This window comes from Perca fluviatilis, chromosome 17 (genome assembly GCF_010015445.1).
Source record: "Perca fluviatilis chromosome 17, GENO_Pfluv_1.0, whole genome shotgun sequence".
NCBI classification, from domain to species: Eukaryota; Metazoa; Chordata; class Actinopteri; order Perciformes; family Percidae; genus Perca; species Perca fluviatilis.
This window is the reverse complement of record NC_053128.1, coordinates 3483725-3510503: the sequence shown is the minus strand read 5'-3', so window position 1 is coordinate 3510503 and position 26779 is coordinate 3483725. Positions and strand designations below refer to the sequence as shown.

Here is a 26779-nt window from a genome sequence, read left to right as displayed (position 1 = left end):
GCAGAGTGAGGTCTGGCTAGTCCACACAACATTCCGAGATATGACAAAAACGTGCTCTGGTTTATTGGCCTCTTTAAACCAATCCCGATTCTTCTTGGGATGGCGCAACGGTGCCTCTGCAAAATAGCCTCAGTAAGGAACTTGTTTTGGTGGAACGTGTATGTTTCAAAGTTGTTTTAGTTGTGCAAGAGAAAACTCAGAGTCGACAGATATTCTAGCTAGCTGTTTGGATGGAAGCAGTTAACCATAGTCCTCATAAATCCACCGGAGATTAGAATGCCAACACAAAGGAAGCAGAAGGTGAGGGACATCAGACCGAAAATGAGGAACATCCAGTGGAACTTCCAGCGGCACAGGAACTACCCCGTAAATTAACCGTGGTCGATATAGACTAGGGTTTTAATAACTTCTACAGTACCTATTCCTCTCACAGCTGAAACCCGTCAAATAAAATTAGTATTATTATTATTATTAAAAGTATTATGTTACCTAATACAATCAAACATCGGTAGTTTGAACAATTTATTCAAGTACAGTTAATTAAAGTACTCAAACACCCATTCGCTACTTGAAACATGGTATCTCCCGGAACCTTTAAAATGGGGCTCAATACGCTGGGGACCAGTGTTGCCAAATCTGATTATTATAAGCAACTTTGGGCCTGTTTTTCTGTAAAGTCGCTTACAAATATTGGTAGTTGCAGGTTGCATTTTTTTTGGGCTAGTGTAGTTGCTTATTTGGGCTCAATGATAAGTTGTCAAGCAGATATTTTCTATATGTTATTTAAACGTAGGAGTTTGTCTTGCCTGTTTCTTCTGTCCTTCCCCTTTCCCCATACACACAGGAGACAGCAAAGTTTTTTCCCACCCGCATCCTGCTTCTAATTGGCTCTGACCCAGATGGCAACGAGTACTAGCCAATCAGAGGCAGAGTAGGGCAATCTGTTTTTTCTGTTTAGGAAAACGTCAGGGAGTGATGAGAAAGATTATGGTGGTGTTATTCTTCTTATATATGAGGCTAAAGTGTTAAGGTCTTAAGAAAAATGTTTTAGGCCAAGCCTCATCCTCACCTGTTCAAATGTTTTTTTAACCAGTTTAGTTTATTTAAGTCTTTTCTAACTCCCTCATTTGTTTATCAGAGCAGGAGTCACTTTATTGCTGCACACTAAGATTATCAATAATTTCTTCTGTTTCCTAAAAATAGGATCTTTTGCAGTTCCTGCAATAATAAATAACAAATTTGTGAATTCAGGATGATATTTATTTGTGTGTGCAAATTTTAATTATCCAAGGTTTACTGTGTATATTATGTACTTGGTACATCAGTCTATATTTGATATACCATCAGTTTTCTATTGTTAAATAATGTTAAAAGGTGGTTTAACTAACTCTTGTGATCATTGTCCTGAAGCTCAGAGGGGATTAAAATAAATAAAGTACCGTGTGTACAGTTTTGCAAAACTGCGCACAGTTTACCAATCTGTCCACATGGATGTAAATTGACAATCTGTACTCACAGTTTAAAATCCGTCCCCACGGATTGTAAAACCGTGCACACAGTTTATTTATTTTTCTCTTCCCGGAACCTAGGGGGGCTCTGTAGAAAAAGTCGCTTGTTTTGGGCTTGTTTTCACAGGCCTGGTTGCTTATTTGTCTCGCAAGATCTGGCAACACTGCTGGGGACTCTTTTAGCCCGAATACTCTGGAGAGGCGACACAACAGAGGTGAGCTACTTGAACACAAACTTTACTATTGTACAAGCAGCAATTAAATTAAATTAAAAACAGCATTCAATTAATCAGGCAAAGACTATACCATACTGCACATGTTTAGGTAACCAAACTAGCACACTGAGTACATGTGTTTCTCTTGACAGGGCTGGCCTCCAATCAACACCAGCTCCACAAAACAGATAATGTTAATGTGTTAATATTTTCCAATAAACATTCAAAACTTGTGCCCCCCCCCCCCTCACCCCTCACATCCTGCTCTACTCTTCCAAGGTATTACACAGGAATCCATGTGACTCTGATGACTGTCTGGCACCTAACCAAGGCGTCCACAACAAAAGGTTCTTGGCTTAGTGCAGAAACCATTTGTAGACTAAAACAATACGCCCACTTCTCTTAAATTCCAGAGGAAATGGGTGAATTCAAATGGATGGTAATCAACTCCAAAGTACACCTTGTTGTTATACTTTATGAAACACATAAACGCATAGTTGGGCCTTTAACTGGAGGGACTACTGTTTGAGTTTGTATTCTTTTTTAAAAGCATCAGCCATAGAGATGTATAGAGACCCAACATTTTCAAAATGACATATCAAATGAGATAAAATAAATCATATGAATAAATACAAAGTATGACATATAAGTAAATTGTGCAATAATCCAATACATTTTCAAAACTCAGATATTATATATTTCTTACAAGTTGTTTTGTATTTCATTTTTAAATGTTTTTGTCCAAAGTATGTTTTATTTCACAATGCCGTTCTTCCCAATGACCCTCATTTTTTTTTTTTTTAATCAAGTTCAAGCATAAAGGTTTTGTCTGTCACTCGTGACAAAAAGGGAAGAGCCAGTTATGTGATTGACTGTTGCTCTCATTTCAATAAGTGAAGAGCCAGTCACATAGATGTATCCATCCTGCTTGTCTTGCAGGGCAGACATACTTTGTGATGGTGGCATTATAAAATTAAAACAGTCACTTTGGAAATAGTCTGGATCAACAGAAGTACGATTCCAGGATAATTGCCTTACATCGTGGCGTGGCTCACAGGGCAGATGTCCATAACCTTCCACTCACTGTGTTGCTGTTCTCAAACTCTCAATAACAAACTTCGAGCTAGCAAGCTACTCGCTGAAAATGGCAAGATTTGAAGAAAATTTGGATTGTGCAACAAGGCAGGCCTGCTTGGTTTTTTTCGGGGAATGATTGTAAAGATCTACAAAGAATATGATTACGGCATTTGGGACGTTTTGGGACTGATTGGCGGGAGTGCTGTGGACACACAGTACATACACCAGTAAGAGCTAATAACGTTTAACCATGTATCAGCTACTTAAAATAGCTCATGTTACTGTATTGTGTCAACAGTTAACTTTGTTTATTGTATGTGGCGTGTTCTTTTGCGGGGTGCAAATGTTCCTCCAAAACAAGTTCCTTCCAGAGACTATTTTGCAGAGCCACCGTCGCTGCGTCTGGAGCTTAGCGCTGCCAAAGACGATTGTGATTGTGAAATGCAAACAACCTAGTGCCTTTTTTTTTTTTTTTCTATCCCAGAATGTATCTGTGTTGAATCCAGACCTTACTCCACAGAGCTGTGGAGATAGAGCTGGCAATGCGAGACTACTTTGGAAAACAGACTAAAAAGGACACTTTAAAATAAAAACTGCTGTAATAAACAAAGTTGATCTGAAATGTTAAGGACGCTAGGAAATAACATTTCATATTAACGACCGGAGTTTAAAAGAAATGGTTTGATTATGTTTTATTCATATGATTATTCATTTCATAATTATTTTTTTAATATTGACCAATTTGGGACCTCCATAGTGGATTGTTATGACTATGCAATATGCTTGATTACATTTTTGGTGCAATGTGTGTTATATTTTTGCTTACTTTTGCGTTTTTTTTAAAGCAACAGCAAAACTGCTGTAATAAACAAAGTTGACCTGAAATGTTAAGGAAGCTATGAAATAACATTTCATATTAACGACCTGAGTTTAAAAGAAATGGTTTGATTATCTTTTACTACACATTTTGTCCAACTTTTATTTATATTATTAATTTCTATATATATATATATATATATATATATATATATATATATATATATATTTATTTATTTTATTTTTTTAATATTGACTAATTTGGGCCTCCATAGAGGATTGTTATGACATATTTAGTGCAATGTGTGTTATATTTTTGCTTACTTTTTGCAATTTTTTAAAGCAAAGACAAATGTGATGAATGCACAAAATTATATTTTATTATTCATACTTTATACTTTACTGAGGAATTTATTTATCCCGAGAGGGAAAATTCACAATTTTCACTCTGTTAGTACAGTTGCACACACTTTGAATACAGGCCTGAATTACAAACATGCTCAGGAACTATACATGCTAAACACACTAATAGAGAGATGTCAAATGTCATTCAGTTGGGGGTTCGGTGCCTTGCTCAGGAGCACCTTGGTAGTGCCCAGGAGGTGAGCTGGCTCCAGCTACCAGTCCACACACCATACTTCGGTCCATACAGGTACAGGGACTTGAACCAGCAACCCTCCAGTTCCTAACCCAACTCCCTATGGACTGAGCTACTGCCTCCCCCAGGAGTTAATGTAAATTGTTCCTGATCTCTGATTCTATAGGTCATTATTTCTATTTAAATAAAGCTGTTTATATTTCCCTTCCAGTTGTTAAATGAAGGTTGTTTAGGTTTTAACTAGTTCCTCGTTATCTCTTTCATAGCTCTAGACAGATACCTAATCTGTCTATTTCTAATGTGAGTTCAGATGGTGATATACAGTAACTAGGATAATACATATTGGTTCAAGTGCCTGTTTGATTTTAAATTACAAAACTGTGGATTTTAATGAAGTTTGGTAGAGCCCGTTACGAAAGAAGAATAATGAATATACTGTCTATTGTGAAATGTGGTTCTACTAATTCTGATAACTTTTCCTTGAAATGTAAACATCCTGTTGCTCTGTTGTAACTCAGTGACCTCAGCTTCCTATTCTATTCTTACTTTCTTTCCTCTTGTACTGCTGACCAGAATGACTATATATTAAGGAACATGTTTAAGTGCACTTGACAGAAAAGGTTCTGACTTTGGTATTTTCAAAAAAGAGCTTCAGTTCTCAGTGTGGACATGTGTTTTGCTTAGTCTGGATCACAAAGTTGTACAGTTCCTGATTTTCTCTCCAGAGTACAGCTGAAACTGTGACGTATGAGAAAAAATCCTAACTAATAAACTTTTCTTACTTGTCTTGATAAAGGCCTGCCACACTGAGATACTGAAACAATTGTTTAGTAAAGTAATTTCTTAAGAATACAAACATGTAATGTGCATGTAAGGCATATCTGATCTGGCCACCGTGACTCACGGTTAACATAAGGCAGCCTCTCCACTTCCTGCATTGAAGTCCACATGGATTTCACAATAACTATGAGCTCCAACAGCAAATGGATTTCCAAGGCATTGTATCATTGGCTACTTTTAAAGGGAGTGTTTACTGCAGGGCGTAACTTGACACTGTAACTCTTTCAGTTTTATTCTTACCCCTTATTTCCTTCACATTAAATTCATTCCGTGTGCAAGATCCTTGACAACCAGTCAGACATCCTCATGTAAGTATTTTAAATTAATCCTTATAAAAACGCCTCAGGAGTCAAGAATATTCCCGTTCTTTATTATTTTGGCAGTGAATGATAATTCTTTTTACTAATTCTTTTTTTTAAACAGGTATCAAGTGTAATAAGTGGACGTTTCTGATGTCTTGTCTATGATGACAGCACTAAATCAATGAGGGCTTGCTGACAAGTTTACATTAAAGGAATAACAGCTGATCCCAAATGGTCCTTGTAAAGGGGATTATGATGATCCCATGGTTATTACTGGTCTCACTGTTCTGCAAGAGCACACAGGATGGAAATGGCCAAGAAAGTGGTGAGTGCGTCGTCCTTTAACTTCTAGGAATAACAGCATTAGATATGCTTTACAGCTGAGGCTATACTGTATGAATAGTATAAGAATGTTGCCATATTTCCATGCAAATCTAAAATGCAAAACAACGGTCTCTATACATTTACTGTAGATTATGAATGTATTATGCAGCCTATTTACTGTGATTATAATTAGAATTGTTTAAACCCAATTTTTTTAATAGTACTTTTTCAAAATGTTTTCATAACATGTACTGGCATGCTATTGGCAATATGAATAGTTAGCCTGCGGTATATTTAAGACTAGCATGCAGTTTTGGTTAAATTGGTGAAGTTGCGGTCATAAACCCCCTCAGTTTAAACGTGACATACAGTTGAGGACCAGGAATCCATTTCTGTGGGTCCAATGGAGGGTAGATGCTAGATTGGACTCGCTAGACGTGTCAACGTCACCACAGGCATACTGCGACACCAGTCAACAGATGTTAATGCAGTGTTTATGCTTTACATACACATTGGTTGCTGATGTTGTTCAACGCATTCTCATGAACAGGTCCGTATGATATCGTACGAAAATGTATGCACACCAAAACGTATGATATCCTACGAAATTAGGAGGCCAGCGGGTGGTCACGGGTTGCCGGCTGGCTATGAGCTCCATGACACAAAGCGGCAATGCTAGTTGTCTAAGCTGCTACAGAGCTTTGTGACACCGGCTACAAATCTCCGTTGTATCAGCTATAGTTGGTGGTTCAATTACCCCAAAAAATAGGTGACTTTAAGCCGTGTACAGAGCACCACGAGCTGTCGGTCATTTCGCCGGACATTATGGTTAAATTTAGTCCACAAAATTGAGTATTTTGCCACGACGAAAATTAAGATTAGGCACCAAAACGACTAGTTAAGATTCAGTGATGGGAGTAACGTGTTACAAAAGTACCGCAATTACAGTAATGTATTCCTTTTTGCAGTAACGCAGTAATATAACACATTACTAATAAAATGTCGGTAATATTATACCCATTACAATCTCAGTAATGCGAGTTACAATGCATTTTAACCCGAGATTTAGTGGTGAAAACATTTCAGCACAGAAAAGAAAGTCCACAAGTGTTATTTCCTGTTGCTGGATTCGGTGGTTGAAATGACTGCAGAGACAGATACATTTGCGACATGGACATTATTTTCTGGAGTTTTTTACGCTGCATTGAAGTGAGCTGTCCCGTCACTGTTCCCGTGGTCAGAGCCAGAACCAGAGACGGTAGCCTAGGGACATCTGTGTCCTGTCAGTGCCGACAGCAGTGTGACCGAGCTGCTGACAGATAACATGTTGGGAGTTAATGTTGAGGCTTGCTACACGTAATGTCATTACATTTTATCAGTGGTGGAAAGTAACTATACTGTAGGCTACTTCAATTCAATTGTAAGGTGATTTAGTCATTTTCTCCTACTTATGAGGCTACTTCTTGTCCACCACAATTCAGAGTCAAGTAGGCTATTGTACAATTTACTTAACTATTTATTTTATAGCTTTAGTTACTTTACAGATCCAGATTAATAATACAAAATAATATGAATAAATTATGATGTATATAGTGGATTAAAAATGATACTTTATTGATCCGGTGGTGAAATTCACAAGCTGCCTGCCAAGTCATACTTCCGCTTTTATTTTGGTGAAAGTACCTCAAAAGTAATGCAATAGTGTAAAGCATTACAATTCAGTCAAATAATTAACTTTTTGTAGATTTTTGAATGAATGGTTCATGAGAACAGGCTGTGTTGTTAATAATTTCTCCCCAACTTCGTATCACATTCTATATGTCTTCGGCTGCAATGACGGCCGGTGTTATATTGAACTCCGTTTCCCGTTGAGATCTGTTCCCCTCTACCTAAACCCGAACCTAACCTTTAATAAAGGTGCATGTGTTTTTCCTCCAGAATATAAGGTAGATAATAGTAGATTTGTCCTCATCTCAATGTTAGCATGCTAACATTTGCCAATTAATGTTCAGGTTTATCAGTGAAGTGTATGGAAGTAAACTGCAGACTGTTGTCAATGCTAACAGTTAGAGGCAGTTGGACATCTGTTGTCTGAAAGGGATATAATGGAAATATAATTAGTTTTGCAAATCACACATCCATGCCTGTTTTTGTTATCTCACCAACAGAAGCTACTGGGACCTTGAATTTCCCCTTGGGGATCAATAAAGTATCTATCTATCTATCTATCTATCTATATACAGTATATATCTATATATCTAGAATTAGCTATGGCTTCTTCTGTTTCAACAAAGACAGAAAGTCTCCTGATCACACACTGGCCCTTATCTCACGTTTCCCCCATTCAGTATGGCTAAGGCAGACAGACAGCTTCTACTCTTTAGAGCAATGTCATTGTTTGTTTCATTGATTCTTAAGTGCTTCACCAGCACTTTCCTGTCAGCTAGCACCTTAAAATAGAGCAGTACTTTCCATTGTTACAGTGCCTTGCGAAAGTATTCGGCCCCCTTGAACTTTTCGACCTTTTGCCACATTTCAGGCCTCAAACATAAAGATATAAAACTGTAATTTTTTGTGAAGAATCAACAACAAGTGGGACACAATCATGAAGTGGAACGAAATTTATTGGATATTTCAAACCTTTTAAACAAATAAAAAACTGAAATATTGGGCGGCAAAATTATTCAGCCCCTTAAGTTAATACTTTGTAGCGCCACCTTTTGCCGCGATTACAGCTGTAAGTCGCTTGGGGTATGTCTCTATCAGTTTTGCACATCGAGAGACTGAAATTTTTGCCCATTCCTCCTTGCAAAACAGCTCGAGCTCAGTGAGGTTGGATGGAGAGCGTTTGTGAACAGCAGTTTTCAGTTCTTTCCACAGATTCTCGATTGGATTCAGGTCTGGACTTTGACTTGGCCATTCTAACACCTGGATATGTTTATTTGTGAACCATTCCATTGTAGATTTTGCTTTATGTTTTGGTTCATTGTCTTGTTGGAAGACAAATCTCCGTCCCAGTCTCAGGTCTTTTGCAGACTCCATCAGGTTTTCTTCCAGAATGGTCCTGTATTTGGCTCCATCCATCTTCCCATCAATTTTAACCATCTTCCCTGTCCCTGCTGAAGAAAAGCAGGCCCAAACCATGATGCTGCCACCACCATGTTTGACAGTGGGGATGGTGTGTTCAGGGTGATGAGCTGTGTTGCTTTTACGCCAAACATAACGTTTTGCATTGTTGCCAAAAAGTTCGATTTTGGTTTCATCTGACCACAGCACCTTCTTCCACATGTTTGGTGTGTCTCCCAGGTGGCTTTTGGCAAACTTTAAACGACACTTTTTATGGATATCTTTAAGAAATGGCTTTCTTCTTGCCACTCTTCCATAAAGGCCAGATTTGTGCAGTATACGCCGATTGTTGTCCTATGGACAGAGTCTCCCACCTCAGCTGTAGATCTCTGCAGTTCATCCAGAGTGATCATGGGCCTCTTGGCTGCATCTCTGATCAGTCTTCTCATTGTATGAGCTGAAAGTTTAGAGGGACGGCCGGGGTCTTCTAGATTTGTAGTGGTCTGATACTCCTTCCATTTCAATATTATCGCTTGCACAGTGCTCCTTGGGATGTTTAAAGCTTGGGAAATCTTTTTGTATCCAACCGGCTTTAAACTTCTCCACAACAGTATCTCGGACCTGCCTGGTGTGTTCCTTGTTCTTCATGATGCTCTCTGCGCGTTTACACGGACCTCTGAGACTATCACAGAGCAGGTGCATTTATACGGAGACTTGATTACACACAGCTGGATTCTATTTATCATCATTAGTCATTTAGGTCAACATTGGATCATTCAGAGATCCTCACTGAACTTCTGGAGAGAGTTTGCTGCACTGAAAGTAAAGGGGCTGAATAATTTTGCACCCCACTTTTTCAGTTTTTCATTTGTTAAAAAGTTTGAAATAGCCAATGAATTTCGTTCCCCACTTCATAATTGGGACCCACTTGTTGTTGATTCTTCACAAAAAATTACAGTTTTATATCTTTATGTTTGAGGCCTGAAATGTGGCAAAAGGTCGAAACGTTCAAGGGGGCCGAATACTTTCGCAAGGCACTGTATGGGCTGCATCTACAAGCTCAAGTTGTCTTGGATTCTCAGATCTCAAGTAATTTCTAAGTGTCCACAAACAGATGGTTTGTGGTATATATATATATTATATATATATATATATATATATATATATATACCACAGGAGGTCTGAGTACGGTTCACTTCAGAGGGGTCTGAGTCCCTTTTTAGTGTTCACATATATGCAAAAAATGCTGACTAATAGTACCCTTTAAGTTTACTTAACAAAAAGTTACCTTCATGCGGCAATGACCGTTAAGTTTAGGTACCAAAACGACTAGCTAAGATTAGAAAAAAGATCGTGGTTTGGGTTAAAACAACTGTCTCCAGTTGTACTCCCGCAACACAAACACCCTTGTTCCCCCGTTTGGTGGGTGAAAGTCATGTGTTTTCGTGAGGACATGAACTCCACTCCATCGCTTGAAAGCACTGCGTTTTATCACCCAGACGTCCATCCTAACCTAAATGGTGATACGTGGAATACATACAAATTACAGTGCATTACTTTTTGTAGCGATATGTAAAAATGCTTCATGACAACAACCTGCTTGCCTCTCTGCAGTTTATGATAAGGACGGTGCTGTAAAATGCACTATGATTATTTTCCTCAGGTGTCCTGCATTGTGGAGCTCAGAATCTGAAACTAACCAACTCCAGTCAGATGATCCTGTTAACATGGGAAGACACGCCTTCATGCTCTACAGTACAGGATGTGCTGATCTATGAGCTGGAGGTTCTCATAGCGGACAAGAAAGAACATTATGTAAGTGTTCATTTGCATTACACCAATGTTGCTGACTTCCGTGACAATAACCTCAGCTTCTGGAGTAGCCAAACAAACGCACCACTAATTTGGTTATGGAAATGTTTTAGGATGAAGTTGCTGTGACACCTGACCAGATAGGATCTACTCACTCCTGGAACTGGAAGTCATATTTGGCATTGGAGTGTGCTTCCCATTCAGTGAGGCTCAGGTCCCGATACAAAAACCACACAAGCCAATGGAATCAAGAGACTCTTCCTGGTTAATATTCATTTAACTTCCCTCCATGTTTTGATAATCAAAAACATTCGAGCTGTCATTATTACACGTTTGAAAGTCATGGCACTGCTTCAGATGCTTATAATGTCCTGTTATTATGCTTTTGCAGGGCTTGAAACATCAAAAGCTGAGGTTTATCCAAAGGGCAAACACTTCCAGGTTGGCAGTACAGCCACCTTCTGCTGCGTTCTGCCTGCGGGGGACGTTTTTGACAAAATGTCTCTGCCTGAGTATAGTAGTGCTGATATGAACACTACCAGGATCAGCAATCAGACCTATGCCTTGACCGTCCACCTGAACCAGGCATCAAAATACAGTTGCACTGATGTAAAATGTGAACTGAATCCTGATGTTGTATATGGGGCTTGTGCTTATATTGGCTGTAAGTATGACTTAGTATTGTGCTCAATTTTGGAGTCTTAAATTGGCCTACGTCTTGTTAATAATTGCTGGCTGTTCTTTTTTTTAATACCTGCCATCACTCAGACCCACCTAATGTCACGGACCTTCAATGTGAAACCCGAGATCTGCAATCAGTCGATTGCCACTGGACGGATAAAGACTCAAGCCTACCCTTTAAGAGTGTAACAGAGTATCATCTACTTGAAAGGTATAATAAAACTAAACAGGATGTAGTCACAGGTTGGAGAACGGAAGCAAACAAGGCTGTAAGGGATTTGAATCTTATTAACTATTATACCATGGTCTGGGTGAATACTCAATTCTGATTGGCTGCAGGGTGTCCATAAAAAAGTGTTAAATGACACCTACTAAAGGAGTTCCAGTCATAAATTAATGCACTACATTAAAACAAATAGAAACTGTGAATCTGTTATTTCCAACACTGTGCTGCTTCAGTGCCTCATCCTCTTAACACCACTGGATGGCGCTAACACACAAGCTACAGCGAATAACGTAATCTCACATCCTAGGTGGCTGCATTTATGAAAAAAAATACCTGGCCCTAATAAAATTCAAACAAAAGGTTTTCAGCTTTTTGTAGTACTAGGTGTCCTTAATAACACACTAAAAGTTTACCAAAGTTTGACCCTTAAAAGGTGTAATTTTCAAGATGGCAGGAAGCCCTTAAAATGTCCTAACTCCTTCATTACTTGACCTAGCCAAGTAATCTTGGTGTCAACCCCATGCTTTCTGGGTCTATGAATCCATTGGACTTGTCTAAATTGCACTGACATGATTACATACTTATGGAATACATGATTTTGTGAGATTACTGTAAGGTGTTATCTTTGTTTGAGGTGAACCAGAGATGTATACGATTTAGTAACTCCTATTCAGTACGTGGTTTTGGACACATACCCTTTTTTTTGCTAAAACACAGACTTGACATTCAATGTAAAAGTTATTGCACCCAAAAGTAACTTCAATTGTAGTTGTATAACTTTGATCATAAACAACTCTGAATTAGCCCGAACAGAGGCCTGTGTGTGAACCCTCTAAAATCATTTCAATTTGAATAAGGTAATACATATGTAATGCATCCTCTATAGATGTGGTGGCATTATACTAAACCCAACAAAACTACATTCACAATTTTCAGCAATTCAGAAGATGGTGGAAGAGAATACTGACATTTAATATTGCTTACCTCATTGAAATGTTGGCAGCACAATGTATACCATTTTGCTCAAACTAAATTCCTCCTTGACTACTTAAACGACTGCCTGCCAAACACAACGGTGCAGTTGCAGGGCATATGGACCACCATGCATGCCTGCTTGTGGACCGTGTCAAGTTGGGAATTGTGAGAATCAACCTCTATGGGAGTGTGACGACTAATGGTACATCTAGTGAAGGTCACAGTGCAAAAAAGTATAAAAAATAAACCAGAATAAGAGGAAACAACTGAATAAAATAGAAAAAGATATGTATAAATAAGAAAAGTATTAAAAAAAAAGAAGAAAAAACTGTCTGATTCTTTATTGGAATCAAAAGAATGGTTATGAACCACAGAAAAGTTTCTGTGAGACCGTCCTGATCTCGCGAGCTCACAGATCAGTCTGGCATTCTGAGATAGAGAAAATTAGGAGCCGTTCTCCAAACGACTGACCAATCAGCGTTGGTTTTGAGGCGGGTTTAGGTGTGACGCAACGAGAAGCGACTGTTAGTCTAAACAACATGGCAGCTTCCACAGATGAGATGAGTGTAGCTATAGCGCAAGTTTTATCCGAATTAGAAAGTATTCCTTCATTGAAAGAAGAGCAAAAAACGGAGTTTGATCTGATTGGTTGATTTGGCCCGTCTATCACCAACATAGTGGTGATAGACAGATGGTTTATCCAATCAGCTAACCAGTATTTTCGACCCTTCCCAAAAGTTCTCCAACGGAAAGTTCCCAGATGGATATGCCGAGCAAATGCGAAGCAATCCATCTGGTGGAGTCAGGTTAACAGAAACCACCAACACTAGGCAAAACGATATGAGAAAGGAGAAATATGCAATTACTTAAGGGAAATTGTTTTATTAAATTGTACGTAATTGTATTCACCCTTATTTTTCGCATGAATATGCTTGTAACCAGTTGCTTTAATACATAATTGTACTTGTAATCACTTATCTATCATGCAAATATGCTAATTAGCATATTACATGGTCGAAACATGTATCAGGCACCAGTATGCCTGGTCTAGGAGGAATACAAAGGAGTAAGGGTCATTTTAAGGACCTGACGGCCTTTCTTGGAGTCAAACTTTGGTAAACTTTTAGTATGTTTTTAAGTACATCTGATACTACTGTAAACTGGTGATGGTCAAATGAAGCTTCAAGAACCACTGTCTTTATTTTTTGAGCTCACTAGATGGCGCTCTCTGTTCAACAAACATATTTAACAAACATAATTAACATACTGTCATCGTTTTTTTTACTGATTGCCAACTGTACACAATGTTATTGACTTTGAATCTTGCTAGCATAGCGTTAGCTTTCTGGCTCGTAGCTGAGCTGAAGGGTTCTACAAGCTGAGCGGACTATATAAATATCTCCCGTTGCAAGTCGTATCTAAGGTCCTAAGAACCTTATGGGATGAGAATGATTTTTCCAGGTATTAGTCAGACCCTCAGGCACAACCAGGGAAACAGACTTATTGTTTGGAAAAACTTTAGATTTTGATTGTAAAACGTATTAATATGAATGAATGTTTAAGAAAATATATATTTGGCAAGTGACCATGGTATAAGCAGGTTAAGGGTTCGAGGTGTCCATTGTCAGTTATTAATGGACGACGGTGAGGTGTGAACCGTCCAACGCCTCCGCCGAAATTCATTAATAGCTGACAGTGGACACCTCGTCGGGCATTAACCTTTACTTATATTCTTCAAAGAGTACTACTCCGATTTATTGTTGGACTTTGAAAACATTGTCAGACTCATAATGGACAGTTTAATTGGAGATTCAGGTGTTATTGCTGTTGCTACTAATGTTATACTGTCCAATCACAATTTTCAGTTTGTCAGTCACATGATCCAAGAAAGAGAAGTTCTGATGAGAAAAACCTTGGAAACTCAGATTTTAGTTAGTAAGCTACAAAGAATAATTATAAATTGTACAACTTGAATTTACCCTCTGTAATGTTGCCCAATGTCATCAGGGTCTAATCTAGTCTCTAGCCACAACCTTCCACTTCCGGGAATTTCCCGTTGCCGCCGGAAATTATGCCGTATGTCCTTTTTTTTGACCAGATTTCCGTTACCTAACACGTCCTTCAAAATTCCAGTGGATTTGTGAGGACTATGGTTAACTGCTCCTCAGATCTCTGCAGGGTAAATCCAGATAGCTAGCTAGACTATCTGTCCAATTTGAGTATTCTGTTGCAAAACTATAACAACCCTTGAAGATACACACGTGCAAATGTTTCACCTAAACCAAGTTATTTGCAAGAATATTTTGCATATATATATATATATATATATATATATATATGGATAAAAATATTCTCTGCCACTGGAACTTAAGGTAGCCAAAGACGATTGTGATTGGTTTAAAAAATGCAATCAACCTAGAGCGTTTTTTTCTCCTATCCTAGAATTTATTTGTGGTATAGCCAGACAACAGGGCTGTGGAGTAAGGTCTACTGTCATGTCAAATGTCGGCGCTAGTTGTAGGAAGAACAACAGATTTTACAGCTACAAACTGCAGCTTTCTCCATCAATATAGAAATGTATTGTTTTAATCAACTACATTTATCATCATAACTGATTGGACATCCACATAAAAGGTGGCAAATGTTTTTTTGAGCATTTTATTATGTATCAAACAAAAAGTTAGACTCTCTTGACATTTGTATTTCAGTCCGACAATCTGTGCAAAGTGGCCTGAGACGACATGCTCTCAAGAAGTGCGAGTCGACGCTCGCGAGAGAAACTGGACATTAACAGCAAGTAATCCTTTGGGCGAGGTGAAGCTTTCCGACACTGCAGACCTGACTAAAAGAGGTATACCTTTTTAAAATATTAGCATTTCTGTGTGGCAAAATGCTTATTTGGTGATTGACATCACTTTTTAATCATTGAAATCAGCTGATTGTTGTTTGTCTTTTGTTTCAGTGCACATGTTCCCTCCTGAGGGAGTGACAGCTTTGAGTGTGAATGCCAGAAATGTCAGCCTGGAGTGGAAGTGGACGGTGCAACAGTACTATAATCTCAGTTTAATATGCCAAGTGAACATTAATAACCACGGTGAAAACACCATAGTGAGTTGACAAAAAAAAAACTCAGGAGGGAGATTATTAGCAAGACTTTTAAAGTTGGATCCTTTTCTGAACTATACTAACATCATCATTCTTGTACTTGTGTTCCCAGAGTGAATACTTTGGAGTTGGTCTTAAGTTTGCAGTTTTGAATGATCTGATACCAAATTGGACATATAATGTGGCAATACGATGCAGAACAGCACAACATTTCTGGAAATGGAGCAGCTGGAGCACAAATGTCAACTTCCATACAAAGGGTGATGGTAAGAAACAAAAATATAAACTTTTAGTCAGTAATGGCAATTGAACAGATACTGTTTCCATTTTTTCTGGGCACTGATTGTCTCTTTGTCCTATAGTTCCAGATGCTCTTGATGTGTGGATGCAGGTGATGGACAACCAAATTATAACCATCTGGAAGGTATGTCAGATGAATGGGCACCACTTTCTAATAAACTTCTTCATAAAGGCTTTATCAGTTGTAATTAATTGCTTTACTTGGTTGGTTGGTTGGTTGGTTGGTAGTAAAACATTGACTAATCCGTTAATGAGAAAACATTTTGGGTTGCCAGGATGTGAAAACTCTCTGGTTCTCTGCTTACCCTCCTCCAGCAGGACGCTTTTCTTTTTAGCTCCTCAGGTCATCAGGAGGACCACGCTAATTTGACCTCTGATGATATGACCTCTAAAACTCCAACTCTCTAGAAATAAGGCTATTAACGTTGCTGCTTGTTACAGACCCCCCCTTAGCCCCAAGCAGTGCCCTGGACACCATTTGCGAGCTAATCGCCCCCCATTTAACTGCAGAATTTTTACTGTTAGGAGATTTAAACCTGGATATGCTTAACACCCCAGCCACTCTACTTGCTAAGCTTGATGCCCTCAACCTTACACAAATTATAAATGAACCTACAAGATACAATCTCAAATCCGTAAACAGAGGCACCCTGATAGATATTATCCTGACCAACCTGCCCTCTAAATACTAGGGGTGGGGGAAAAAATCGATACAGCATAGTATCGCAATATCTTCCGTGGCAATACTGTATCGATACACAGACACCAAGTATTGATCTTTTATGATATATGTGTTGGTCAGTTTGTCTGCTTGACAATCCCATTTTGCAGCAATAAAAGTAAAGTGAGATAAACAAACAGAGAAATGTATCTTTTTAGATAAAACAGAGGTTGACAAAGTTTTCTTTTGGGGACATAATTTGAAATTGGGAAAAATTTGAAGTTGGAAAAAAGGTAATAAATTGCAATATATCGCAATAATATTGTATCGTGACATAAGTATTGTGATGATATCGTATCGTGAGGCCTCTGGTGATTCCCACCCATACTAAATACGCCCCAGCTGTGTTTAACCAGGATCTCAGTGATCACTGCCCGATCGCATGCATCTGTAATGGTTCCGCGGTCAAACGTCCACAACTCATTTCAGTCAGATGCTGTCTAAAACACTGACTAGAGGTTGAGGTAGTAACAAGTCTTTAATGAAAAGCTCAACTGAACACAAATCTTGCAACTATAGTAGGTGGTGATCCAAATGGGAGGAGGAGTGGAGGAAGAGGAGGCGGGCACGGAACACAGGGCTGGTGGAGTGGCAGGTAGCGTAGGTGACGTCGACTTCCAACGACCGCGCACGGAGAAACAACACAGTGTTAACACAAGGAAAACTTTGATAACAAAAGGTTCACTAAAGTACTCAAGAGTTTGGCCGAGAATAGTTACCACGTGAGTGACTGAAACAAACTGGCGCCGGCTGCCTGGATCTCAAGAGTACCTGGGCTGGAGCTTCAGTAGAAGATCACATGCAGCTGTGTTGGAGAGCCAGGTGCCCTGGAGAAAGCCACCCCTGCCCACACACTACCACACACACACACACACATACACACAGAACACCAAAAAAGGAAACACTACTACCTGAGTAGTAGTGTTTCCTATAGGCCGTGACACAAGCCTTTCTGACTGACCTGAACCTTGTAGCTTGGGAGAACATTAACCTCATTCCAACAGTGGAGGATGTCTGGATGTCATTCAAAACTGATTTCCTATCTGTCCTAAATAAGCATGCCCCATTTAAAAAGTTTAGAACCAAGAGTAGATACAGTCCCTGGTTCACTCCAGAGCTGACCAACATAAAAACATCCTGTGGCAAACTGCATTAGCCTCGAGCCACCCCCATAACATGCAAGTCTTTAAAGAAGCCAGGAACTGGTACACTCAGGCAGTCTGAGTAGCTAAGGCTCGCTACTTCAAACTGAAATTTGCTTCTTGCAGTGCCAATTCAAAAAAATTCTGGGACAATTTAAAAACGATGGAGAACAAGAACTCCTCCTCCCAGCTGCCCACAGCACTGAAATTAGGTAATAATAATAACAGCTTTATGATAATAGAGAACTTCAACAAGCATTTCGCTGAAGCTGGTCATGCTTTCCATCTGGCGGCCGGCCCTCCAGCAAACTGCTCTACAGCCTCCGCAGCTACATGTCCTCACCTGCCACCACGCTTCTCCTTTAGCCCTATCCTGACAGCTGATGTGCTGAGAGAGTTGCAAAATCTGGACCCATAGAAATCAGCTGGGCTAGACAACCTGGACCCCAATTTCCTAAATGTATCTGCAAATATCACTGCTTCCCCCATTACCAACCTGTTTAACCTGTCTCTCGCATCTTCAGAAATTCCCGGAGATTGGAAATCCGCCGCAGTCATATCTCTATTCAAATGGGGAGACACATATCTATCTTACCCTGTCTTTCGAAAGTCCTCGAAAGCTTGGTCAATAAACAGATTACCAACCATCTAGAATCCCACCGTATCCTTTCCACTATGCAATCTGACTTCCGTGACAGTCATGGGTGTACCACAGCCACCCTCAAGGTCATAAACGACATCACAGTCAGCATTGACAAAAGGCATTACTGTGCAGCAGTCTACATTGATCGGTCCAAGGCCTTTGACTCTGTTAACCATCGTATTCTTATCAACCGACTCAACAACCTTGGGTTCTCTCATGACTGCCTCGCATGGTTCAATAACAATTTTTCTAATAGGGTCCAGTGCATAAAATCTGAGGGCCTGCTGTCTGAACCTATGGATGGGTCTGGTTAGACAGTTCCCTCTCCTTCCAGCAAAACATAAACCATCTTCAATCTAAAGTTAAGTCTAGGATTGGTTTCCTATTCCACAACAGGGCCTCTTTCACTCATGCTGCCAAACTCACCTTGGTGAAAATGACAATTTTACCAATTCGCGATTTTAGTGATGTCATTTACAGAACTGCCTCAACTGTTATCCCTCCCACCTTTGTCGTCACACAATTTTTGTACACCACAATCTGCACTAACTGTACATTGACTCTTTACTACATTTCAGAATTTATATAGTCTGTCTATTCCGGTTTACTGTGTTATTACTGATCTACATCACCATCTAGACCACACTTTGCACCAACTGTACATTGACCCTTCACTACATTCAGCATTTATATAGATTGTCTATTCCGGTTAACTGTGTTATTACTGACCTACATCACTAACCAGACCACAATTTGCACTAACTGTATATTGACTCTTCACTACATTTCAGCATTCATATAGACTGTCTATTCATATATATATTGCGTTATAACTGATCAACATCACTTATAGATCATAATTTGCACTAACTGTTCTTTTGTTTAGTTTTTTGTTTGACTCTTCACAACATCTCAGCAGTGTTATAGACTGTCTACTCATGTATATTATTTTATTACCGTATTACTTTCGCATATCCATCGTCTTACTTACACCTCACTTTGCACCAGCTTTGTTTGTTGGGGTTTTGGAATTTATAGAGTGTAGTCTAGACCTACTCTATCTGTAAAGTGTCTTGAGATAACTCTTGTTATGATTTGATACTATAAATAAAATTGAATTGAATTGTAATGCTTACTTAATCTGCACTTTATGTAGCCTATTGTATTCTGTATTCTTTTATTATATTGAATGTGAAACTGTATGTTGTCCTGCACGCTTATGCTTTTCTTGGCCAGGTCGCCGTTGCAAATGAGAACCGGTTCTCAACGGCCTACCTGGTTAAATAAAGGTTAAATAAAAATAAAAAATCACTACTGCAGCGTAGTGGTACAAAAATCTATTTATTAACAACGTATTGATATTTACAGTTAAAGACTGAATGGATTGTTGTAAAAATGTCACTATTAACTCATTCACATTTTTTATTTTCAGAAGACTTACTGATTTTTGCTGTTGCTTATCAGAAAGTGATTATTAATGACTTACTAATACCTGCAGACGTGATGGCTTGTTAGAAAGTGAGACACATTACCCTTAATTAATGACTTCATTAATGACTCACTAACCCTTTCACACCATGGCAGCAAAAGTTATTCCAATGAACGGCTTATAACTAATCTTTAGAGCAGGGGTCTTCAACGTTTTTTAAGCCAAGGATTGCTTAACTGAGAGAGACAGATCAGGGACCCCCTACTACATATGTTGTATAAAATCAAGTTGCATATTAAACTGGGCCTACAATAACGTGCGGGCGGCCAAAAGCCTTTAAACATACCTTTTTAGTGCATAGAACACTAAGCTATTAATATAAAACTTGTTGGCATGATTTTATTAATCATGTTTTAATGTTAAACATACACAGTGAATCTTTGGACTGTATTTGTGGATGGCTACCTTAGTGACTACTTTCACAAATAGGCGGATTTATATTTGCTTATAATATGTTCGATTCATGTTAAGACATTTCAGATTTTGAAAAAAAAAAACTTGGAGGCACCCCTGCAGTAACTCTGAGGACCCCCTACGGGTCCTGGACCCTCTGTTGAAGATCTTTGCTGTAAAGCATTAGTCAATGATTTATTATAAAGATTATAAAGCTATTAGTTACTTAAGCAATAGCTCGCGACAGGCCTTGGTATGGTGTGATTACATCACAGCTAAGGGGCGTTGTTTCAGCCCGAAAAGTGGAGGTAAAGTGGTAAAAATATTCCAAATATAGCATCCACTTAAAGGGATACTTGGCTGATTTGAAACCAGCTGTGTGTCATGGCAGTGTGTGCAGATAAACAGCTTCCCTCCGTGGCACCAGCTTGTCACTCAGTTTGTTAGTTCAACGTTTTTTTTCTGCCGAGTGATACTTATCGTGTAAAAGAATTTGAATTATAGCTATTGTATGTGGTTATTATATAACGGCTATGAACCAATCAGATTGCTTGATCTGAGCTACTTGTATTATAAACTTTATAAAGGGTGCCTTCTTAGAAGTGGTGTTGATGAGGGCCTGATCTACATGCGTGTGCTTTGGCAGTGAAGCTAAAGTCCTGATGTTACTTCTCTGCAGATGCCACTGGCCAACCAGAGTCATGGACACATCGAAGACTATGAAGTGACCTGGACCAAGACCACGGAGAGAGAGCGACAAAATAGGACCAAAGTGGCTCCCAACAATTTCAGTCTTGCCCTCAGTCTGGACACCACTGTCGGGCATATCGTCACAGTTACAGCTAGGAATATAAACGGCAGTTCAGCCCCATCAACCATCACCATCCCCAGCTCCAATCCAGGTATGAAGCTAACTAGCTTCTTTTTTTTTTCGGATTCTGAAAATGGCGATATATTATTGAACAGTCTTTTAAAAACTCTGCAGACACAGAGCATTATAAGCATAATATGTGTCTGACTACCCAGCAAATGTAAATGTAATATTTAATCTCCTTTCTGCTCTGATTTGCTCTGTATCTGGCTCTTTAGCTGCTGATGCTCCGTTGTGTTCACCACCTAGTCTCTAACTGTGTCTGTGTCCTGTTAGACAGGTAGTGTACAGTGGGTTTAGGAGAGATTTTTGATGAGATAGAGCTCATCCATAGAGCTAATAATCCCAGCATATGTGTTTTAGAGGCATGAGACGTCCTTTCCTCTGATGAATTCGCACATGAATTAGTCAGCAGTTTGCAACCCTTTGAGCTGCACGGCTTCCGGGAAGGCTGCTCTCGTGTGACCTGGCTTATGGCTCCTCGTGATCCCTCCTCGGTGAGCCCTCCTCGGGCCTGAAATAAGAGCTTTGAGACGGCCTTCACGAAGGAGGGACAGAACAACTTCCGGTTCAGCCGAGGAGAGAGGAGATATCAAATAAGAGACATGAGATGCAGACGGGAAGAAATGGTTTTATGGCGTGAGGTTTTGGTCCTGAAGGTCCGCAGCCTCCTGCCAGAAGGGGAGGGGTTCAAAAAAGTTTGTGTCCGGGGTGAGAGGGATCAGCCACGATCTTTTCTGCCCGCCTCATGGTCCTGGAAGCGTACAGGTCCTGGAGGGACGGAAAATTGACAGCCAATCACTTTCTCAGCAGATAGACAACCATTCACGCTCCCATTCATTTGAGCAATTTAGAGTCACAATTGGATAATTTGGACTGTGGGACAAAACTCACACTAACATGCAAAGAGGGGGGACAAGCCAGCCAGTGGGTTCAAACTCTATTCCCTTATGCTGTGAAGCTACAGTGCTAACCACTGCACTACCTTAATTGCAGCTATATGTTTATTTAAATCCAACTTCCAAAGTCTTTATTTTCAGACGGAACCAGAGTGAACACTTCTTTGATCATTGGCAGCAGCGGTAGCTTCAACCTGTCCTGGTCTGCCAGTCCAACAGCCAGCTGTGGCTACATAGTGGACTGGTGTTCTACCTTAGGAAATTGCACTGTGGAGTGGCTGAAAGTGTCTCCCAATCAGACTAATGCCAGTATATTTTCAAGTAAGTATTATCATTAGCCCAGAAAACAGTTACATTAAATGTATTTGTCTTACAATACATCCTTTTATTTCTCCACTCTAGAAAACTTCAAAGATGGACTGAGATACACTTTGTCAGTATATGCCTGCACCCAGGGAGCTCCTGTGCTACTACAAAGAAGAGAGGGCTATGTTGGAGAGAAAAGTAAGATTGAAATGTTATATTTATATAAATCTGTCCGTGCAATAAAAAAGCACTTTGTCCAATAGTGTTTCACCTATGTTATGCTTTTTTTAGATTAGATGAGATTAGATTCAACTTTATTGTCATTGCACACGTCACAAGTACAGAGCAACAAAATGTAGTTAGTGTCTAACCAGAAGTGCTTAAACTGTGATTAAATAACAAATTAAATAACGTGCTACAGTATGAATAACTAACATATGCTACAGTATATACAGAGTGCAAGGTATGAATTATATATAAGTATAAAGATATTGACTTTCTTGAATTTCTATTGACAGAAATACAAGACGGCCTGTTTAAATCAGTCAAGGGGCAACAGCAGGATTGGGATTACGAGGTATCCTGGGAGCCTATATCTCGAAGAGAGCAGACTGCTTTTATCCAAGGCTATGTCCTGTATTGTTTGGACAACAACAACAACAAAGTCATCAACTTCAGCACAGGTATTATGACACCCTGTTATTTTCTGATGAAAGTCCACAGAGAACCAGGGTTACATACTATTATGCATTCTCAATCTGTACACATTTACAAATATAAGAACACATTTGCATGTCATGATACACCTTTACAAACCTTCATATCAATTACCTTAGTATTGCGGCAACACAAAACTTTATTTCACCCTATTTAGCATTTACAAGCAGTATATAAACATGTAATAGATGGTTTCTAATAACACACTGTAATATAGTTGTGAGCAGATGTAAGTGTTTATTTATGTCTATAACTATAACTCCTCAGCACCCAAATGGAGGCTGTTGTAAAAACAGATAATGAATGACAATAAAGTAAAACACAGTTATTAGAAGTTGACAAATCTGTACATTATTAAATACTTAAAATGTCCTTGTAGCTCACAGACTGGATGGAAGCAGCATCGGTGACGTCACCCATTGGTTTGTGGACTGTCGTTTTTACTGCACCAGTTTACATTTTGGCCGTTCACATCTTATTAGTATTTTTTTAGAGCCGGAGTTTAAGTTTAAGAAGAAAACATGGACAACACCCAAAAACAAGTTGAGGTCTATTTTAATGTCCACAGTGTTAGCATGATTAGCATTGCTAAGCCTCTGTCCTGATTGACAGGTCCTAAAGCATCCCCTGCTTTATCGTCTATTTTTAAATAAATGGGACCATAATTTACTAAATGAACATCATGCTGTATCGAAGAAGACTTGTAAAGAGACTGTAAACTGGTTCGTAAAGGTTTATTGAGGTATTAAATCAAGGCGGAAGTGGGTTTTTTTTCTCCATAGACTTCTATAGAAAAAGATTTCTTTTTGAAGCCAGTGGAGTCCCCCCTTGCTGGAAATGAGATAGAATGCAGGTTAAAGGCACTCCTGCATTGGCTTCACTTTTCAGGCGCGGAAGTTGCCGGTTGTTATAGCTGCTTATGTAGTAAATGTTAAATAGGGGGACCTGAAGCGTTACCTTTATATGTAATGCAGACCTTCTGACTTTACTAATTGGAAAGCACTCTATAGTGTTAAAGTGTGACCTTGATGGTTCTTCAGGATGTTTATTACTAATGACAATCTCTTTTGTTTGGTTTAGACAATCCTGAAGCCAATAGCCTGACAGCAAGAAACCTTAAAAATGGTTCCTACATATTCACAGTAAAGGCACGGACAGCAGTTGGAGAATGTGGCGCTACATCCATCACTGCCACCTTGAATTTACTGAGTATATTTCTTTTTTTTCCATTTCAGATCACTATTTTTACTACTTTTTTTTACTACTAAATTAATTGTCTTATGGAAACACAATCAAATCTTGAATTTATTACTTTATCTGATCAACTTCTGTTTCTCATCTGGGCTTTTAACTCTACAGCTGATAACTTGATAGGGACAGTCTTCATTTCCCTGGCTGCTGTTTTTGGTCTCCTTTCCCTCATCACTATTGTTTGCTACAGACACTGGACATGGTAAGCAAGTCAACACATTCATTTTCTGTGCAATTAGCTCAAGTGTTGTCTCTAATGGTACTCTGATGGTTGTATTTGAATGACTGCATGGTGTTGCCATACCTGTGTGACTTATTTCCATGCATTCTTACATCCAACAGTATCAAAGATACGGTCTATCCTCCTATCCCAAAGCCAGTGTTGACATCAACGGTAGGTCCTCACAACCATTAAAAGGGGCACTCCACTAATTTCACACATTAATATATCAGTTTACTTGTCATGAGGAGTATTACTCAAACTCAGAAAACTGTTGTCTTCTTGTCTCTTGTCAAGCCTGTTGATGTCATAGTGATGTCATCAGCATTAGCTCTAATCGGGCATAAGACTTCCACTTTTTTGACCAAGCCTGTATAACAAACTAAAGATGTGAAGTTTGGAAGATGTGGACATTTAAAAGGCAGTTTAATGACAGTTGCCATTGAGTGGCATTGTGAGTGGGATCCAGCGATTTTGGATATTAGAGACTTAAAGTCAGGATATCTCTCTTTCTGATTCCTTTATTTTAAACATTCTCTTTAGCCATGCTAGCGGTGTGGCTTTATGGATGGAAATGCCAGACTGTTGGTCAGCCACTTTGGCCCAGACTGAAATATCTCAACAAGTGTTGAATTGACAACTGTTGAATGGATTGTCTTGAGATTTTGTACAGCCATTCATGGTCCCCAGATGATGGATCCTAATGACTTTGGTGATCCTGATTTTACCTCTAGCACCATCATGAGGCAGTGTTAATTTCATTAATAATTTTGACGAAATATATCCATAGACTTTTTTTTCCATGACTAAGATGAGACAATGACGAGATGCTACCATCATTAAAACTGTGACGATATATACATGTAATATCAAAAAAAAAAAAAGACGTCTAAAATTTTGTTTGAAATTTTTTTCTTAATTTCCTCAACACACCTCCGGCTCAGTCTGGACAATTGTGCTACTATAATTGTAACCATTTTGGTGATCACTTAAAGTGCTCATATTATGCTTTTTGGCTTTTCCCTTTTCCTTTATTGTGTTAAAAGGTTTACAAAGTGAAAAAGCCCAAAGTCCACCCCAAAGGGACTTACCATCTCCAACAGAAAACACTGTTCACCAACTGCTCCAAACAGCTCTGTTGTAGTCCAGCCTTTACTTCAGAGACAAACGTGGTCACTTTGGAACACACGGTATAATGCTCGCCTAGCTGCTAGCGTGGCACGCCCTCATACTCTTCTGACAAGCTAGCAGTACTTACTGCGCATGTGCGACTCCCAACAAAGATGGTAAAGACGTAAGATGATGTCTCACTCTGTAGCTAAAACAGAGAGCTCAACACACAGGGTGAAAAGAGGAGCTGCAGCAATGTGCAGTATAACAAATATATGGTATTTTCTGAAAATTAAACCACATAAACCTATTCTGGTACAACCTCTAAATACAATTATGAACCTGAAAATGAGCATAACATGAGCACTTTAACCTTTCCTATAGTGCCGTCATCATGTCAAATTTTTACTTTGGTTTATGATCATGCCAAACTATTGTTGGTTCAGAGGTTATTTGCATTTTTGCACACCCAGCTACCACCCATCTTTAAATTAATGTGAGGTTATTTTGTTTGTTTTTCCAGGGTGAACATGGATGTCGTAATTTTCAGGTGGATCAGTGTCACTATAGTGAAGCCGATATCATGGATGTTCCGGAACTGTATTGTAGAGCAGGAACACCAATAAATGGTTTTGTCAGCCAGGAGAACATGCCATTTGTTTTTTCACAAACTCCAAAGGGTTACTACAACCAGCCCCTGAAAAAGTTCACCCCACCACCCCTCACTTTACCATCTACAGCCATCCCATCTCAGCCAGGGTTACCATCTTCTCCATTTAGAAGGGAATTTCCTAATGCGTCATACAACCTGATAATGCAGCCTGGGAATCAGCAGTCCAACTTCTGTCCTGAGCTTCAGGAGGGAATGTCTTTAGAGAGAAGCTCCGATGGATACCAGCCTCATGGTCACCCGGAAACCTTCACTACAAACCAGACAGAAGAAGATCCAGACACTCCTATGTCCTGTGTCTCCACTTACATATTGTTACCACAGTCATCTTCCAGATAGCTTCTGCATGCAATGCCGGTATGGTATGTTATAGGTAGGGTAGCCAGAAAACTGAAATTTAACATGGATTTAGTGAAACACTTATGCCTTAACGACCGTTATCTACCGGACCAAATAGCAACGCGGATTTCGGTGCCTTATTTAGGTGCCACTTAGATGCCTG

At 39.3% G+C, this 26779-nt stretch overlaps 1 protein-coding gene across 2 annotated transcripts; it reads left to right on the top strand.

The window, feature by feature from the left end:
• Window positions 1-5200: 5200 nt before the first annotated feature.
• Window positions 5201-26779, top strand: LOC120544885 (leukemia inhibitory factor receptor-like). Of its 2 annotated transcripts, XM_039778737.1 has the most exons (18): window positions 5201-5362; window positions 5478-5681; window positions 10410-10561; window positions 10672-10822; window positions 10950-11222; window positions 11327-11450; window positions 15149-15291; window positions 15403-15548; window positions 15658-15811; window positions 15908-15969; window positions 20913-21135; window positions 22145-22324; window positions 22406-22507; window positions 22828-22992; window positions 24107-24235; window positions 24386-24479; window positions 24620-24671; window positions 26131-26779. In XM_039778737.1, exons 2-18 carry the CDS (start codon window positions 5588-5590, stop codon window positions 26614-26616), a joined length of 2730 nt encoding a protein of 909 aa, XP_039634671.1. In that variant the 5' UTR covers window positions 5201-5362; window positions 5478-5587; the 3' UTR covers window positions 26617-26779. The 2 variants fall into 2 exon arrangements, with proteins under 2 accessions (XP_039634671.1, XP_039634673.1); XM_039778739.1 differs by lacking the exon at window positions 22145-22324.